Below are 16,854 nucleotides of genomic sequence, written 5' to 3' on the forward strand. Positions count from 1 at the left end.
GCTAATAGGTTTGGTGGAGCACAACAGAATTTAGGGAAAAGATAAAGGGGAGAGAAAAAAATTGATGTAGGGAAGAAAGTGGGAGAGAGAGAGAAAATAATTGGTTGGAAAGGGGGAAATAATTGTGTTTGGTGGAAGCGGATGTATGATTAGCCAAGGAGGAATGGTGAGTCAGTGGATTAATGACTGAGTGGCGGTAAGTGGTGATTGAGTGGGTCAGGGAATGAGTTATGGAGTTGTCAGTGTCTGAATGAGCTGACGTAGGGAGAAGGGGTGGTTGGATGTGGCAGGGCTCCCGGTGGGGGGGGGGGGAAGGAGGGGGGGGGAGTCAGGAATGAGAGGAAGGGTTGGATGGGGCAGCAGGGGGAAGTCAGGGGCAGGGGTTCTGGGGCAGTCAGGGGACAGGGAGTGGGAGGGTTGGATGGGGCAGGAGTCCCAGGGAGGGCCTCAGGGGGCGAGAAGCGGGGGATAGGGGGGTGAGGACCAGGCCACGCCTGGCTGTTTAGGTAGACACAGCCTCCCCTAACCGGCCCTCCATACAAATTTACAAAACCTGATGTGGCCCTCAGGCCAAAAAGTTTGCCCGCCCCTGGTGTAAGAGGACCATCAACACAATCTTTGTATAGGGTGACCAGACGTCCCGATAAAATGGGGAAGGTCCCGATTTTTAGTTCTTTGTCCCACGTCCCGACCAATGCACAGTCGGGACGCCATTTGTCCCAATATTGTGGCTTTGGCCACTCCAGCAGGTTTGGTTTTGTTTTTGCTTCAGCAACTTGGCTCCGGCCACTTCTTTTTTTTGTTTTTTTTTGCTTCCCCCATGTGTCCCAATATTTTGTTGGTTTCATCTGGTCACCCTATCTTTGTATCATATTGTTTCATGATGGCCCACTTAATTTTGATAATCTTTCTTGATGGATGGGGGAAGCATTCTTTCAGCCAGGGCTGACAGTTTCAGAACAGGCATTTTTACAGTTACAAAGTAAACCTTACATATTACCTTATAGCAAGGATAAAGCCGTTACAAATAAGATTAATGCATGCAGCAACTGACAAGCATTTTATAGAGACTAATCACTTTAACACATCCATGCGAGTCTAACACCTATCTTGAACAATACTAACACAGGTGAACTGGTTTGGTTTCCAGCTATGAATTTGTCAGTGCTCAGCTGATGCTTACAGCCTGGGCAAGAACTGGCACCTGGTCTGCCAGCATCACAAGCCACATGGACTTTTATTCATATTGAATCAAACCACTGACATGACAGTGAATGTATGAGTGCAGGCAAGTTCAAACGCACCTAAAATATGTTACAATAGCTTAAGTGGTGTAACCAGCATCCTAGAGGCATCCAGGAATAGTTCAAAGGGAGAGTTACTAGACCTAGATTGGGAGGGCCAAGAGGAATGGGTATAGAATGGAAGAGGAGCCAGAAAAAGAAGGTATGTGAGGCAAAGAAGGGAGATATGAGCAAGTAATACAAGTGGTAGGAAGAACACCACACACACACACACACACACACAGAGTGTTAAAAACTGTCCTAAAATGCAACAAGCAGCCAACAGCACCACACAATATCACCTCCCTCCTGCTTCACCATAATATGCCATAAAGATGGAGCAGCTGTCATTTCTCACTGCTTCCAATTGTCACCAACAATGAGAAACAGTGGAATGGTTGCCAGCACAGAGAGAAGGATGACAATACCAAGCTGCGTGTACTCGTATGTGTGAACTTACATTACATGGATCAGTAACAGAACAACTAGTGGTAAAAACACAGTCCAGCCACAAGTAGTAGTAGCACCCTTACTAGTCCCTACCCTCGAGTAAGGATATCAAAAGAGCAACATGGAATGCCCCAGGAAACAAAGCAACCATGAGTCTACCACATTTTGCAATTCACAGACAACTGACAGATCCGCTTGCCACGGGCTGGCTGTTAGCCAATGGCAAGCAGCACTCTGTCTGTCTGTCTTCCTATAACAGTGCACAACAATGTCTGACTGCTTCCCAAGAGATCACATTAGGGTAGTGATCTAATACTCCTTCCTGCTTCAGGCAAGTCAGTCAAGACTAGAGGGGGTTTTCTTAGTTGTTTTAACCTATTTCCTTCTCTTTCTCCTCCATCTGTTCCTACTATTTCTCTCCTCTCTCTTCCTGTAGATGTATAGGTCTGCTCTGCAGCACCCCTGACTGGTCCTTGTTAGCTCAGCAGCACCTGTCCTCTGTTTCCTTTCTCCCCAGGCATTTTAACATACAACCAGGGACAGAGTCACATAATAAACCCCTTCTCAGGACTAGTTTATTAGCACATAGTAATTATAAAACTGTCTGTTCCCATCTTCCCAGTGGGACAGACACAGTCTCTCTCCAGGCAACAGTCCCTCTTCCCTCTGGTATCTTAAATTGTCCAGAACCAAAACATAAGCCTCATCCATCGTCCCTTTAGAGCCATAAGGATACTCAGAACCCTTTTCCTCCCTAACTTTCAGGCTGGCTCCTTGAAGGTTTACTAAACTGCTTCTTTTAGGAGCTACGCAGCTTTCTAGAAGGCCTTCAGCCCCTGATCAAGCTCCAGTGCCCTCCTTTTAATCAAACAGGTAATTAAGGTCAGGTGTAATGGCATCAGCTCTCACTTAAGGGCCAGTCACCCCATAACACACCCCTTTTGCTTTCTCTTTTCTTTGGGTCACATCCTATTTTTAAGTGCAGCTGTGGGGAAGCGAAGTTGAAGGCAGTGAATCTGTAGTTATTCTTCTCTCCACCCACAAGGAGTTCCAAACCTTTGGTCCGGTTGCCAAGGAAGTACTGTCACCCACTCATGAATTTCATACTTGATGTTGACAGCTTTATAGTTCTTGGGGAACATAGTTGTCAAAGGACCTCATCGTCTCAATGAGAGAGTTGCCCGCTGAGGTAAGCAGGGCCAGTTACATGGAAGTCTTTGAAGATTAGCACCAAGATCTTGAATTTGTCCTGGTATTCCCTGAGAAGACAGTGTAATGAGCAAAGCATCTGGCTGATGGGCTTTTTACAGCTGGTCTTTCAGGTAGGCGGATTGCTGCCATCTGTACTAAATGAAGCTATTTTATTTTATATTTTTACATCTGTAGGCATAGTGAAGTGTGGTAGTCCAACCTAGAGATTACAAAGGCATCACTGTGGGCAGTTCCATATCTAATATAGTCTTCTGGCTAATTTTGGATGGAGGAAAGCATGTTCGCTACTCTCATTCTGTGTGTCCAACAGCAGCAAGGTGTCTAACAATACACCTATGCTCCACTCCAGTGTGACAATCTGAGGCCTTTGATGGAGGGTGAGATACTAGTTGCTAGATCTTCAAAGTGCTTTCTCTTCCCACAAACATGTTCTACTTGCCCACATTTCAGGTTCAGCCAGTTAGACAATGGTGCAAAGGGAAAAGGATGGGGCTCCTCTGCATATTACTGGCATTTGATACCATGGTGTCTTAGTTTCCCACAGCAGCTACATGTAGAGGTTAAAAGGATGTATACACCAAATGTCTGCTGCCACTCATGCCTTCCAGCCCTGTTCAGACACCTGCTTGTTCTGTTGCATGGCAATTATTTAAATCCTTCACACTAGAAATCTCCACCTCCACTCTGCAAACTGCTGGTTGCCTAATGTGTTATCAGAACAGTCACTTACACCCTACTGACACCTCCTGAGCCAAGTTCTTCATTACTTACCTGATCCAATGTCCACTAGAGTCACTGGCATCTTTTTTTCCATTGACTCCTATGGACTTTGGATCAGGCCTTGGCTGTATGAAAGGAGGGAAGAACAGAGGTGGCTTTAAGCTACATTTATGCCCTGTGAATTCTGACCTGAGTCGGGCTTCATATGAGTTCAGGGTCCACTAGTGCAGATCTCATTGCAGGAGCAGGGGGGGGCCTAAGCTCTGTCTTATTTTGGAGGGTTTGGGGGGAATAAGAGTATAGTATAAATCATAAGCCACTGTCCCATTCCTTTAAGCAAATTTCTTTATGATATCATCTCCAGTATTTCCTATAACAATGAGTAATTTCTTTGAAATGCCTTTAAGTATGGTTTTCAGAGTAGCAGCCGTGTTAGTCTGTATTCGCAAAAAGAAAAGGAGTACTTGTGGCACCTTAGAGACTAACAAATTTATTTGTGCATAAGCTTTATTGAGCTACAGCTCACCTCATCGATGAAGTGAGCTGTAGCTCATGAAAGCTTATGCTCAAATAAATTTGTTAGTCTCTAAGGTGCAACAAGTACTCCTTTTCTTTTTAAGTACAGTGAAATTGTTTCCTTGTGTATTTTCTTTGATAAGACACATTGTGTAGGAAAATTCAAAATGTCAGATCCAGATTTTCTCATTTCTTTTCAAACAGTAATAGAAGTATGCTATAGTTATTTCTAAGCGATTATGTTATTTATGACAAAGCTTATCTAAGAACCCACTTGTGACATGATAGCAGCTAAACGCATTCGTCATCAACATGGCAATAGATGGAAATAACGTAGGCAACAGCTGTTGTCTTTCAGACCATATATAGTCTGTAAGTAATAGCAAGAAATACCAAACATTTTAGCTAGGGCTGAACAGCTCTGTTCGGAAAAAAATTATCACACATCCACAAGAGTCATTATCCTAGTGATAATTCTATTTTAAAAATAATTAAATATCAGCTCAAACCGAGTTTAAATTCAAACTGTAGTTTGATACTTACAATCTAAATTGTTAAAGAAAAAAAAAGGAGTAGTTCAACGTATGCAAGTCAGTTTTTTTCTTGAACAATAATAGACTCACAAAATCCTGTATGAGTCAGAAGATGCTGTTTGTAATGTGGAATATTTGAAATCTTGTGATGAGGCTCATGTTTAAAGTGCTTGCATTTGGCTATAGGAGATACACATTATTTTAAAATGTATTTTACAGGAGCGTCTTTTAACAGACTTCCTCCAAAAAACAACAACACTGCAGTTCTTTATGGCAGCTGTTAAACCAGGGGAACTCAGACCAGTCCATAGACCACTACTAGCCTACTAAACCATTTCTTGTGATTCATAAAACAAAACATTTGAAATCCAAAAGTAGGAAATGTGGGGTATTTTGGGGAAAATGTTGTTCTTTAGAAGCAACTCTCTCAAAAAGCAGTTTACTCATGAAAGTTGGAGAATGTCTTGGTGAAGTGATCAACTACAGGTCCATAAATCTCAAGCTTAATCTTAAACCTATTCATGCAGTTTCATTGTGGCCAAAAGCAGTAGCCATTATCTGTTTCTACTGTCCAGGTAGCCAAAGAAGGTGAGTAACAAATTGCAGATAGTCCCTCAATAAAGAGATTTTATAATCTGTGGCCTTTCTTCTGATGGTTTCTTCCACTCCAAAAATAAAAAGTAATACCCTTGCTCCCTTGAAATAAATGGCAAAATGCAATTGATCATCATTTCAATGGGACCAATCAGCAAGAACACATCGCGCCTCAGCCTCTATAGATACTAGGTTAGTCATTGAGTAGCACCAGATGAATCAGGTAAAATGGAAATACAACCTTCCAAATCTTCTCACTCCCCAAGAAAGGAAGACTAGAGACAGGGCAGTAACAGGAGCAAGCATCATCTTGAGAATAAGCCTATCACTTCTCTAAGAATGACCCTTGAAGCATTAATGAACTCCAAAGGTGAATCCAGCACCTCTATGCTGGTCTTCGTCAGTCAAAAGAAACCAGGATCAGACTCATGTGTCACAATTCACAAATTCCTCAGCACTTACAGAACCTTATTGAGTGACATCAGCTGAAATGCAAGCAGATGAGAGACTGTATTTGTACCTTCTTGCTGTTGGTCTGCAAACAAGGGACAGATAAATTAGCTCAGTCCAAATCCAAGTTATCCAGATAATTTTAAAATTCCAGTACGATCACCAAATAGAAACTGAAGCTAGTTGCAGACACCTTATAATTTATGAAAAGGCACACAAATAAATTACTTGGCTGTTACCATAAAAAATGATGCCCAGAGAAAATTAAAAAGTGTATGCTGTGACATACATGATGTGCCCCCACCTACATAGCTTATCAGGATTTATGATGTACATCTTCCAAAGTCACTAAAGTAAATAACATAAGACATCTAACAGCAGCAAAATGTGACATGAATAATAGGCAATGAAGTTATGATTTAAGTGGCATACTACAAGTTAAACCCAATATACAGCTGCAAAGAACTAAAAATGTTTGCAATGTTAACAAACTGGCACATATTGTACTGTAGTTCGGCTCCTTAATATTAACTTGAACAGTTCAACAAATCCTTGGAGGAAAATTGCCTGTGAGCACTTAATTTGCCATTGTATAATGATAGACGATAACATTGAATTAACTTTCTTTTAAAATGTATGAGGTTATCTACTTTATGTATTTATTTTGTAGTCATCTCTGGTCTTGGCTCAGAGTCAATAAATAAATTCAAAGTCTGAAATATTTCTATATTATCTTTGTATAAAAGTCAATAAAACTATGTTTTCTTATCTTGTGTCACATGACTGGACTTGATGGACTAAAATTTTAAGAGTGCTCCATAATGAGTGATTTAAAAAAAGGGGGGGGCCTCAGCTGAGTATGTGTGACAGTTAATAATATCTGACATTCATCCTTTCAAGCCAAAAGTTCATAAACATTCCTCACAAGTTCTGAAATGCAGCCATTCCTCGAGTAGAAGGAGGCAAGTAACCAGTGACCGCTACTCTGCATAGTGGAGGCTTGGAAAGTATTGGCCAAGCATAACAAGGCAAATCCCCTATTCCTAGTCTTTCATGTCCACAAAGAGCAGATAAGACTGATTTTTAAATTTTCATCTAAAAGATTTAAGCCCTGATTCAGGAAAGCATCCCTATTCAAGGGCAAACACTTAAGCACATGCTTATAGTTCAACATACACTTAAGTCCCACTGAACTCAATGGGTGAAACCCGGGCTTTGTTGAAATCAATGGCAAAACTCCCCTTAATTTCAACAAGTCAGGATTTCACCTAGGGTGTTTATGAGCTTTTCTGAATTGGAGCCCATGGCTCCTCAGAAAAGGTCAAAGATGACTTTTTGGGAATAAAAAATTGTTATTCCAGAGGTAAAGTATCCCAAAGCTTGAAGCTTAGCACATTCAGGGTATGTCCACACTGCAGTCCGAGGAGTGATTGCAGCACAGGTAGACATGCCTACGCTAGCTTCACCCATGCTAGCATGACTAAAACTAGCAGTGTAGATGCAGCAGCCGAGGTTTTGGCATGGGCTACCAAGGTGCATGTGTACTTAGCGTTCACAGAATATCTGCACAGCCTGTTCCGAAGCTCATGCCACCACTTCTACACTGCTATTTTTAGCCATGATAGCATTGGGTGAAGCTAAGATAGGTACATCTACTGATGCTACAGTCACACGTTGGACTGCACTGTAGACATATCCTGGAGGGGAATGTCTTAGGGTATGTTAAGACTGTTTTAACTAGACCTATTTCTTTCTGCTTTTATATAGCTTGTTTGTAAATTGCCAGCTGTATGGCTATTGCAATAAGCATGGTGTGCCACTGATACGTTTGGTAATTATGTCTGTCTACAGGACTGTTTAGATCATAAGTTCAATGGCTATATAAATTACCTTTAACATATATTTGAAAAATATGTAAAGTGGAATAGAATAGCTTGTGAAATGTTCTCTCTAAAAATTAAATACACAAATTAGCAGAACAGCTAACTGGAATGGAGAGACACTGGTATCAAAGTGGCTTTTAAGAAATTCATGCACACTAAAACAAAAAAAAAAACCAAACATGCTGTAGAGCTAGAGAATTGCTGCAATCAATAATGGACCTTATTCTGCCATGACTTATACTCTATGCAACCTTACAGAATTTAGTGGGGGTTATCTGAGAGATAACCCACAGAAGAATTTTATTCAGTATGTAGCAAAGGACAGAATATTAGCTTGTATGACAACTTTTTATTTTTCTCTCTAAAGAGGTCAATGCTAAGTTACTGTCTGACTTCCAAATTACTTTTTAAAAATGTGCCAAATACTACTTTTATTTACACATAACATCACTAAGTTGCCCCTCTGCAAGTGAATAGAATTTGGCCCATCTTTTTTCACATTAGTGGGACCTACTTGACCCTTTAGGGAGTTAAAACTCTACTGCACTGAGAGTCTATCAGTCTGATCTTATGTACATGTTCAGTGTTATGGTTGAGCTCCTGACTGCTCTGTATCACTCTTCTTGGTCTCACTCCACAATGCAACCTAAAACTAACATCTGAGTACGCAGACCTCAGTGAACTCTGTTCATCTATTTACCATAAAAATAACCCATTTTCCAATTAAATGTGAGCAACCCTAAATATTACACAAAATCAGATGTATGTGACTAGAGAGGTGCTAAACTCAACAGTGCATTGACATGAGGTTCAGTGCACATGAATGCAAAAACTAAAAACACCTCAGCTGAAACAGTCAAGATTTACTTGGTTTTATGTCAGAAACTATGCAAACCCGACAATTTTTGTATGGGATCCACTTAAATCTATAATTTTCCCTTAACACCTCTTCCCCTAGCCTCAGCAGGTAGAGAGAGAAAAAAACCAGAATCCTAAACCTCAGAAGAGCCAATGGGAAGAAGACTGCAGCGAGAGCTCCCTTTCCAGTCCTGAACTTTTCAGGGAATGTTTGACTGGTCAGGCTTTTCTATACTGGCTCATGAAAGGGACTGGGAAGTCCTTCCACCCCAAACCCACCAAGCAAACATCCTCATTCTTTAGCAGCAAGAGAAAAGAATACACAAACATCAGAGTGAGCCATATAATTATTTTCTTCCAAATAAGATAATGAGAAATTGGTTCCTTACATTCATCTCTGTTAATTTAACCAGAGTCAGTCTGATCAAAGCATGACCATCTCTTACATTATTTTAAGCAAGCTGTAAGATCACATGTTCATTTCAATTAATTATAGAATCAAGAAAGGTAATGAGAGGAGAGACGACTGACAGCACAGCAAATACAGGAAACAGATCCTTCAAAACAAAAAGGTGCAACTGGTTCCTGAGAGATTTATATAGATGGATTCTCCACAGGTGGAATATGCATGACTTTCACAGAGGCGACACAAGTTAAACAAGTATTGTTTTGTTGTATAACACTTAGTGACAAAAATAGCAGAGGAGATTTTCCAAGGCACAAATGGCTGTTAGGCACACAATTCCCTCTGTGCCTTTGAAAATCCCAGCCAACAAAATGAATGAATGAATGGTGTCAGTTGGGTAAAACCTTGTTATGGGTTGAGTTAATATAGGTGCGAACTCACTCTTCAGTTAATGTAACTATAAGGATAAGCCCCTATCTGAAACAAAAAGGAGTATGAGAATCTGCCCTGAAGCTTTTGCTGAGTATTGTTGTGGGTGGGTGTAGATACAGGTACCTAGGAATACAGAACAGACAAAAATCTGGAAGAAACTGCGGGTACGTCTACACATAAAACCACTAAAACAGCGCAGCTGTGCCTCTGTAGCCCTTCAGTGAAGACACTACCTACGCCAATGGAGAATTCTCCCGTCGACATAGCACGGTCTACATCCGGGATTATGTTGATTTAACTGCATTGCTCATGGGCATGAATACCGACCGAATAGTCTGTCTGTGTTTCTGGCCTAGTCTACACCTAGACAGCTGGAAGAAGCAGCTGAATGCATGGTGTTCACCCTGGAAGAAACCTGTGGAGAGGTTTTAGAGTCAGAGGTGTAGGCTGAAAAATATGCCCTTGGTGCTGCAAGCAAAAGAATCTGTTTCTTGCTATTTGATTCCTTTTAATTCAGAGACACAGAACTTCATACATTCTTTGTAAATAAACAAAACTGCATCAAAGAAATACCTGGCTATCACCAATTTCTGCTCCCATCTGGAATACACCTAAGGCCCCAAACTGACTGTGGTCAATAAAAGGGGCAACATTACTGGTTTTGAGCAAATAAAATTTAATTTAAGCTCGAAACTAGGTGAAGGTTTCTAACCATCAGAGGAGTGAAATTCTGGAACAGCCTTCCAAGGGGAGCAGTGGGGGGCCAAAAAAAAAAACCTGGCTTAAAGACTCAGCTTGATAAGTTATGGATGAAATTGCCTACAATGGCATGTGGCCCATCGGTGACTGCCAGTAGCAAAAATCACCAATGGCCAGAGACGGGACACTAGATGGAGAAGGCTCCAAGCTACCTGGAAAAGAATTCTCTGTAGTATCTGCCTGGTGGGTCTTGCCCACATGGGTCTAACGTCAGGGTCTAACGGATTGCCATATTTGGGGTTGGGAAGGAATTTTCCCCTGGGTCACATTGGCAGAGACCATGGGTGAGTTTTGCCTTCCTCTGCAGCAGGACCAGCCCACAACATTTTGGCAATGACTCATATGACTCAAATGACTCAAATGACGCCCCTATGCCCCATCGCTTGGGCCAAAACTTTGAAAGGTCTCAGTTCTGCCTTCTTCCTGTTCTACTCCTCTCATGGTACTGCTCTGCTACCTACCCCAATAAAGGAGAACTAATAACTTAAAATGCCTTGTTCAAAAATTTTAAGTAACACTTAACTTTCAAACACCTGAACAGCAAATGTAACTTTTCTTGTCTGCACAGTACACACTGGCATTTTTATCTGTTTGAATAATCAAAGTGGTGTTTTCCATGCCTTCTTGGTTGCAAAAGTTTGAACTGCTTCCTGAAGGTCCACAATCTGGGCCAGCTCCTGCTCTAGTGAGATGGTTGCAAGGCCAACCAGCCTCTCCTGTGTCATTGTGGAGCATAGATGTGTTTTTATTAGTTGCCAGTGGAGAACGCAGCTTCTCCAAGCTGAAGTTGTTACAGGAAGTGTTAGAAGTATGCGCAAAGCAACAAAAGCATTTGGAAAGAGGGTGGTCATCTTATTTGTGCACATATATTCCAGAACAGCCTTTGGAGTTGATCCTGCTGAAATGTATCTTGAAAGGGCTTTCAGTTCATCACCTAAATCACTCGCATCAATATTGCGCATGTCATCATGTCTCAACACTGTCTCTAATGCCCTGCATTGCTGGTGTAGGTCTTCTTCAGGTATAGTGAGGAGTTTTGGAACATCATACAACATCCCAAATATACTGCTGTGTTCCTTGAGCTGCATGAAACATTCTTCAAATGACTGTATTGCACAATCTAGCACCGGGTTAAAGAATTCAACTTTGAATTGTTGTTTGGAGTCTCTTATGGGATTATCCCGTGCCTCGTAATCAAAATGTCTTCTTCTTCGGTGACTCTTGTATTCTTGAACGGGTGGGAAAATAGCTTTGTCTAGTCGTTCCATTGCTCCAGATAGATCAAGGTCAACACCTTGGAGACTCTTGCTTACAACATTTATTTCAAACAGCATGTCATGCCACAACATAAGCCACACAGAAATTTGAAGTTATGTATGTTTCTGGTGATTCCATTTTCCTTTTCCACTGTTCTCCCATGATCAGTTCCTGTCATAGCATTATCCTCCATAATGGCAACTATGGCATCATCTATCTTCCCAATTTGGTGTTTGATAGGGTTTATTGCCTCCACTCGACTTTCCCACCATGTGGCACTGAGTGGTTTCAGTGCCAGAGAGGATGTTCCCAGATGTTGCTTCAAAATTTGCCATCGATGAGTTGATGCAGAGAAAAATACATAGATGCTTTGAATTACGTTAAAAAATTCAGCAGCCTCACTAGAAGCTGATGCTGCATCACTGACCACCAAGTTCAATGAATGAGAACTGCATGGGACAAAAAAAAGCTCGAGGGTTTAACTCTCGCATCAGTGTCTGCATTCCTATGTTCTTTCCTTTCTCATGTTGGCACCATTATTGTAGACCTGACCTCTCATGTCAGCTATCGCAATTCCTGTATCTTCCAGCTTTTTAAGAAGCACATTTGTCATGCCAGCTCCTGTAGTATCATCAATGTCAATAGAGCATTTTCTAGGCTTTGACAGTCACTATTGCAGGGACATTTTCATTAAGCTCTGTTGTTGTTACAAAATGCACCATTTAAAGTCTTTTGTTCCATACAGCTGTCGTCAGGCGTGCAGTCCAGAATAATAGAGTAATATCTTTCTGACTTCAGATCTGCCACAATCTTCTGTTTGAATTTTGTTGCCAGTAACTGTATTATCTCATTTTGAATTGTTTTTCCAAGGTAGTGGTGTGTGTACATTTCTTGGGTGGTGACTCTTCTTAGATGATCCTGGAGTACAGCATCAAACTCAGCCATCACCACCACAATTTTAAGGAAGTTCCCATTGTTTGGCACATACAGCTGATCTGAAGTGCCACACAGTGCTAGGTTTTGAGTAGCAAGCATTCTCACAATGGCAATGAGCCTTTTCAGAACGTTTTACCAGTAAAGAGACTCTAATGCAATCTTCTCTTGATGTTGATCATCTATGGTGGCCTTTAACCTCAGTGTCATCTCAAGTTCTTTCCACCTATGGAATGCTCTCTGGTGATTTGCTGCCTTCTCATGGCATGCCAGATTTCTAGCCACATTTTTCCAGTCCTTTGTTCCTGTAGAACCCAATGTAGCTGGAACATTACACTGGAAAAGTTTGCAACAAAAACAGTGTGCAGCATTCTGGGGTTTTTTAGTACGTAAGCCATGGCCTCTCCACTTTGTCACCACTGGGGATTTCACGCCAGTAATGTGCTGGATGGAAACTTCTATTTTCATTGTCTTAGGGGAACATGAAGTTTTTCACTTGCTGTGGCCCATGCAATACAAGGAAGTCCCTCAGGCTACTGCTCAGGTGGGTCTACAGACCTGGATCATCTAGGCTTAAAGAACTAAATTCAGCAGCAGCTGTTTCTTGCACTTCCACCACACTCTTCTCTGATCTACACTTTTCTTCAGGAATGTGCATGGTTACATCCATTTGAGATGGAGATATGGATGCTGCAGTAGCTGCAAGGTCACTTGCACTCTGATGAACTGGAAGATCAGCCATCTCCTCACCACTCACATCCTCACGGGGGCCGGAAAGCTCACCCTGAACATTTGTGTCTATGTATCTCAGGAGAGCTCCATCCTGCTTAGATAGAAAAGCTTCCTTTACTTTCTTTCGTTTTCTGGATGCTGCCCCACAGGGGCGTTTTCTTCTTTCACTCGTGACTGCTGTTCTGTGCCAGCTATAGGGGCTCTCAACACTCAATTGAAGGGGACAAATAAGCAGGCTGGTAGCAGGGCCTGAGTGAGGGAAGATATCAGCCTCTTAACTGCCTAACTGGCTACTACTACTTCAGTTGACTGCCTGTTCTCCTCAGGTGGGTTACGGGAAGCAGCAAGAAACAGGAAGCTCCCTGAGAAGCTGGTATTAATCTGTCCAGGCTCCTAAGGGTGCTAGAGAGGTACACAAGAGGCTCTTCCTCCTCTCTCTCCCTGCAGCTCCTGCTGCTTTCTCTTATTCTCTCTCACCTTTTCTCCTGCCTACCTGCTATGTCTCTTGTGCCCTCCTTCCTCCAGCACAGCACTCCATCTCTGTGCATCTAGAGCAGAGAGAATACATATGCACCAGTAGCAGACACAATTTTCTACACTTTGGGTCCTAATGGCGCCCCCCCTACAATCTGGCACCTGAGGTGGCCACCTCATTTCGCCTCATGGTAAGCTTCTCATGGTTCGCAGTATGGGGCACAAGTCACTTGCAGGTTTAAATTAGTATGAATGGTGAATTCTCTGTAACTTGAAACCTTTAAATCATTATTTGAGGTCTTCAGTGACTCAGCCAGAAGTAAGGAATCTATTTCAGGAGTGGGTGAGATTCTGTAGCCTGCAACCTGCAGGAGGTCAGACTAGAGGATCACAACGGTCCCTTCTCACGTGTATTAAAGACTAATGACATCACATTAAGACTACAGAATCTCTATTAAACTATATAACATGTTTTTGAGTACAGAATTTGTAGAAATCGTTCATCCTTTTATATAAGATTAGATTTTTTTTAAAATTGACATCTTCGATTCTGCAGTATCTACAAACAGCATCTACTGGATAATCTTCAACCTGGTGAGTGCTAAACTCATCTCAGAACAACAAAACCAAAGAAGCAAGGACATTATTTCACCACAATGATATACTTTGTATTTTAAATAAACTTCAGTGAATGCGTTTTAGAGATAGACACACTAACAAAAATTATATGTATAAATGAATTCCTTAAGGCACCTGGTTTATCCACAGTGGGTACTGTACTTACTCTCTTTACGAACATCATTAAGTGCTGCATTAAGTTCCTTTTTAAATACAATGGCTTCCTTAGCAATTTTCTCCCCTTTCTCCAGTAGATTCCAAGTGGCTTTTTCCACCGAAGCTAGGAGGACACGGGATCTTTTGGAACATCCTTTTTTCTTATTAGAAGGGGTTTGTGGACAATTCACTAATGTGGTAACCTAAAATTTAAAAATAAATAAATGAGTGTCTTAAATTCTGCAGCCAATAGACTAATATTGCTTTTAGTTATTTAAAATTAACAATAAAATAATGGACACCCCTAGGAGTGAGCAATAAAATTGCAGGTACTTCAAAAACAGAGCCACATCCAACAAGATATTGTCAGACTGGACAATTTTTTATCATCTCCGTGTCTGACTTTTGAAATTCTCCCAGATATATTACCTTCATTTCATAGGGTTGAAAACAAAGCAGGTAGAATCCCATTGTTGCCACTCTGACCCATCATATTACCATTGCTCTAAAATTCTTACGCTGTTTCCTATAAAATGTCATAATGACAAACATTTAAAAAGTGTATTTACAAAATCCTCAGTAACAGCATAACTCTCAGTTTCACTTCCATTGCTCCCACAATCCCTTTTGGCTACTCCCCCTACCATCGCACAAGCAGGGACAGAAGGAGTGTCCCCAGTATGCAATGGGTGCAGACCCATCTCTCCAAATTCTTCCCCTAATGTGGGGCAGAATCAGGGGACAGAATTTAGCCCAGAAGAATTCAATGTTTTTGCAAATCATTTAAGATGTGCAGAATGTTTGTTTGGAATTTAGGTTAAAGCATAATCATCCAAACTGTTTTTAAATCATGCATTTTAACGAGCATAAGCAAGCTATTTTTATGTAGCTTCCCACTCTACATTCCTCATCTATTGAACACAACCTCCACACTCCATCATACATTTTTCTAACAAAGTATTTCCTGATGCATTGCAAAGGCTGTCACACTAATAGTGCATTTTAAAGAGATTTTTTTTTTAAAGGGGAAGTATCAGGGCCAGCTCTACCCCCACAAGCAGCACGCCGAATTGCCGCCACTGCCTGAGCGGCGGAAGAGATAGAAGCTGTCGCCGATTTGCTGCCTAAGGCAGCTGAAGAGAGAGGCTGCCGCAGAATTGCCGCTGCTGCAGAAACGCCCTAACGGCGCACGGACTCCGCCCCTTGCAGATTGCCGCCCCAAACGCCTGCTTGGAACGCTGGTGCCTGGAGCCGGCCCTGGGAAGTATTGTCGATTTAACAACTATCAAAAGAAATTTTCATTAATGATGTTTTGAATTCTTTATTATTCTTCTAGTTTGTTATGCTGTGCCAGCAGGTCTTTAGTATAGTTTAAAATTCAAGTTCAACTCTAATCTCTGAGTTAAAGGAGTACATTTTATATGTATAGAATTACTTCATGTTTAATAAATGCCATTCCAGTCACCTGCAATCACCTTGTTTCTTTGTGCATTGGGGAATTGGCAACATGATTGCACAAGTAGAGCAAAAGGAGCATACACATATCCTATTCCAACAGGCAAACTCATGGAATTCAGGTTTTAGAATGGTAGCCGTGTTAGTCTGTATCCGCAAAAAGAACGAGTACTTGTGGCACCTTAGAGACTAACAAATTTATTTGAGCATAAGCTTTCGTGGGCTAAAGCCCACTTCATCAGATGCATGCAGTGGATATATATCTGCCTACTGTATTTTCCACTGCATGCATCTGATGAAGTGGGCTTTAGCCCACAAAAGCTTATGCCCAAATAAATTCGTTAGTTTCTAAGGTGCCACAAGTACTCCTCATTTGCCATGGAATTCAGGCCGCTATAGTGCTTGTTGTTTGATATGATGAAATATGTCAAAGGGTGCATAATAAAGATAACACCACCCAGCCGCCTCACTGGACAGGAAACTTGATTGGACAGCTGTATGGAAGGCGGATGCAGGGTGGGGAGAGTACATCCCCAGGAAGTAGGTACTGGCCCCTCCTTCTGCATAGGTTCTGTGCCTCCGACTAGGCAGGCAAGGGGAGATGGAAGCTGATTGGCCCTTAGCTCCTCCCCCCAGGGCCGGCTCTAGGCACCAGCAAAACAAGCAGGTGCTTGGGGCAGCACATTTCTAGAGGCGGCATTCCGGCGCCAGCCATGGTGCCGGCCATGCTGCCCCTAGAAATGTGCCCCCGCCACCCCAGCTCACCTCCGCTCCGCCTCCGCCTGCTCCCCTGAGCACGCCGCCGCCACTCTGCTTCTCCCCGCTCCCTCCCAGGTTTGCCACGCATGAAACAGCTGTTTTGCAGGGCAAGTCTGGGAGGGAGGGAGGGAGGAGAAGCTGAGCAGCGGTGGTGGAGCGGAGGTGAGCTGGGGCAGGGAGCGGTTCCTCTACCCCTCCCCCCCGTTACTTCCTACGCTCCACCCCCACCCTCGCTCAGCCTGCTCCCCTAAACGCGCTGCCTCTCCCCCCCCCCGAGAGGGAGGGGGAGAAGCAGAGCGGCAGCATGTTCAGGGGAGCAGAGGTGAGCTAGGGCAGGAGGTTGCAGGGGGGAGGAACCACAGGAAGCAATGGGG

At 42.4% G+C, this 16,854-nt stretch overlaps 1 protein-coding gene across 1 annotated transcript in view; it reads right to left on the reverse strand.

Moving 5' to 3' along the window:
* The window catches only part of CTNNA3 (catenin alpha 3), a 928,894-nt gene that overhangs the window by 903,318 nt on the left and 8,722 nt on the right, over positions 1 to 16,854 (reverse strand). The window contains exon 2 of the mRNA XM_073353443.1: positions 14,277 to 14,469. Within this exon, the coding sequence (XP_073209544.1) occupies positions 14,277 to 14,469 (193 nt within the window). The remainder of the gene's footprint in view (positions 1 to 14,276; positions 14,470 to 16,854) is intronic.

Source organism: Lepidochelys kempii, chromosome 7 (genome assembly GCF_965140265.1).
Source record: "Lepidochelys kempii isolate rLepKem1 chromosome 7, rLepKem1.hap2, whole genome shotgun sequence".
Lineage (NCBI taxonomy): Eukaryota > Metazoa > Chordata > Testudines > Cheloniidae > Lepidochelys > Lepidochelys kempii.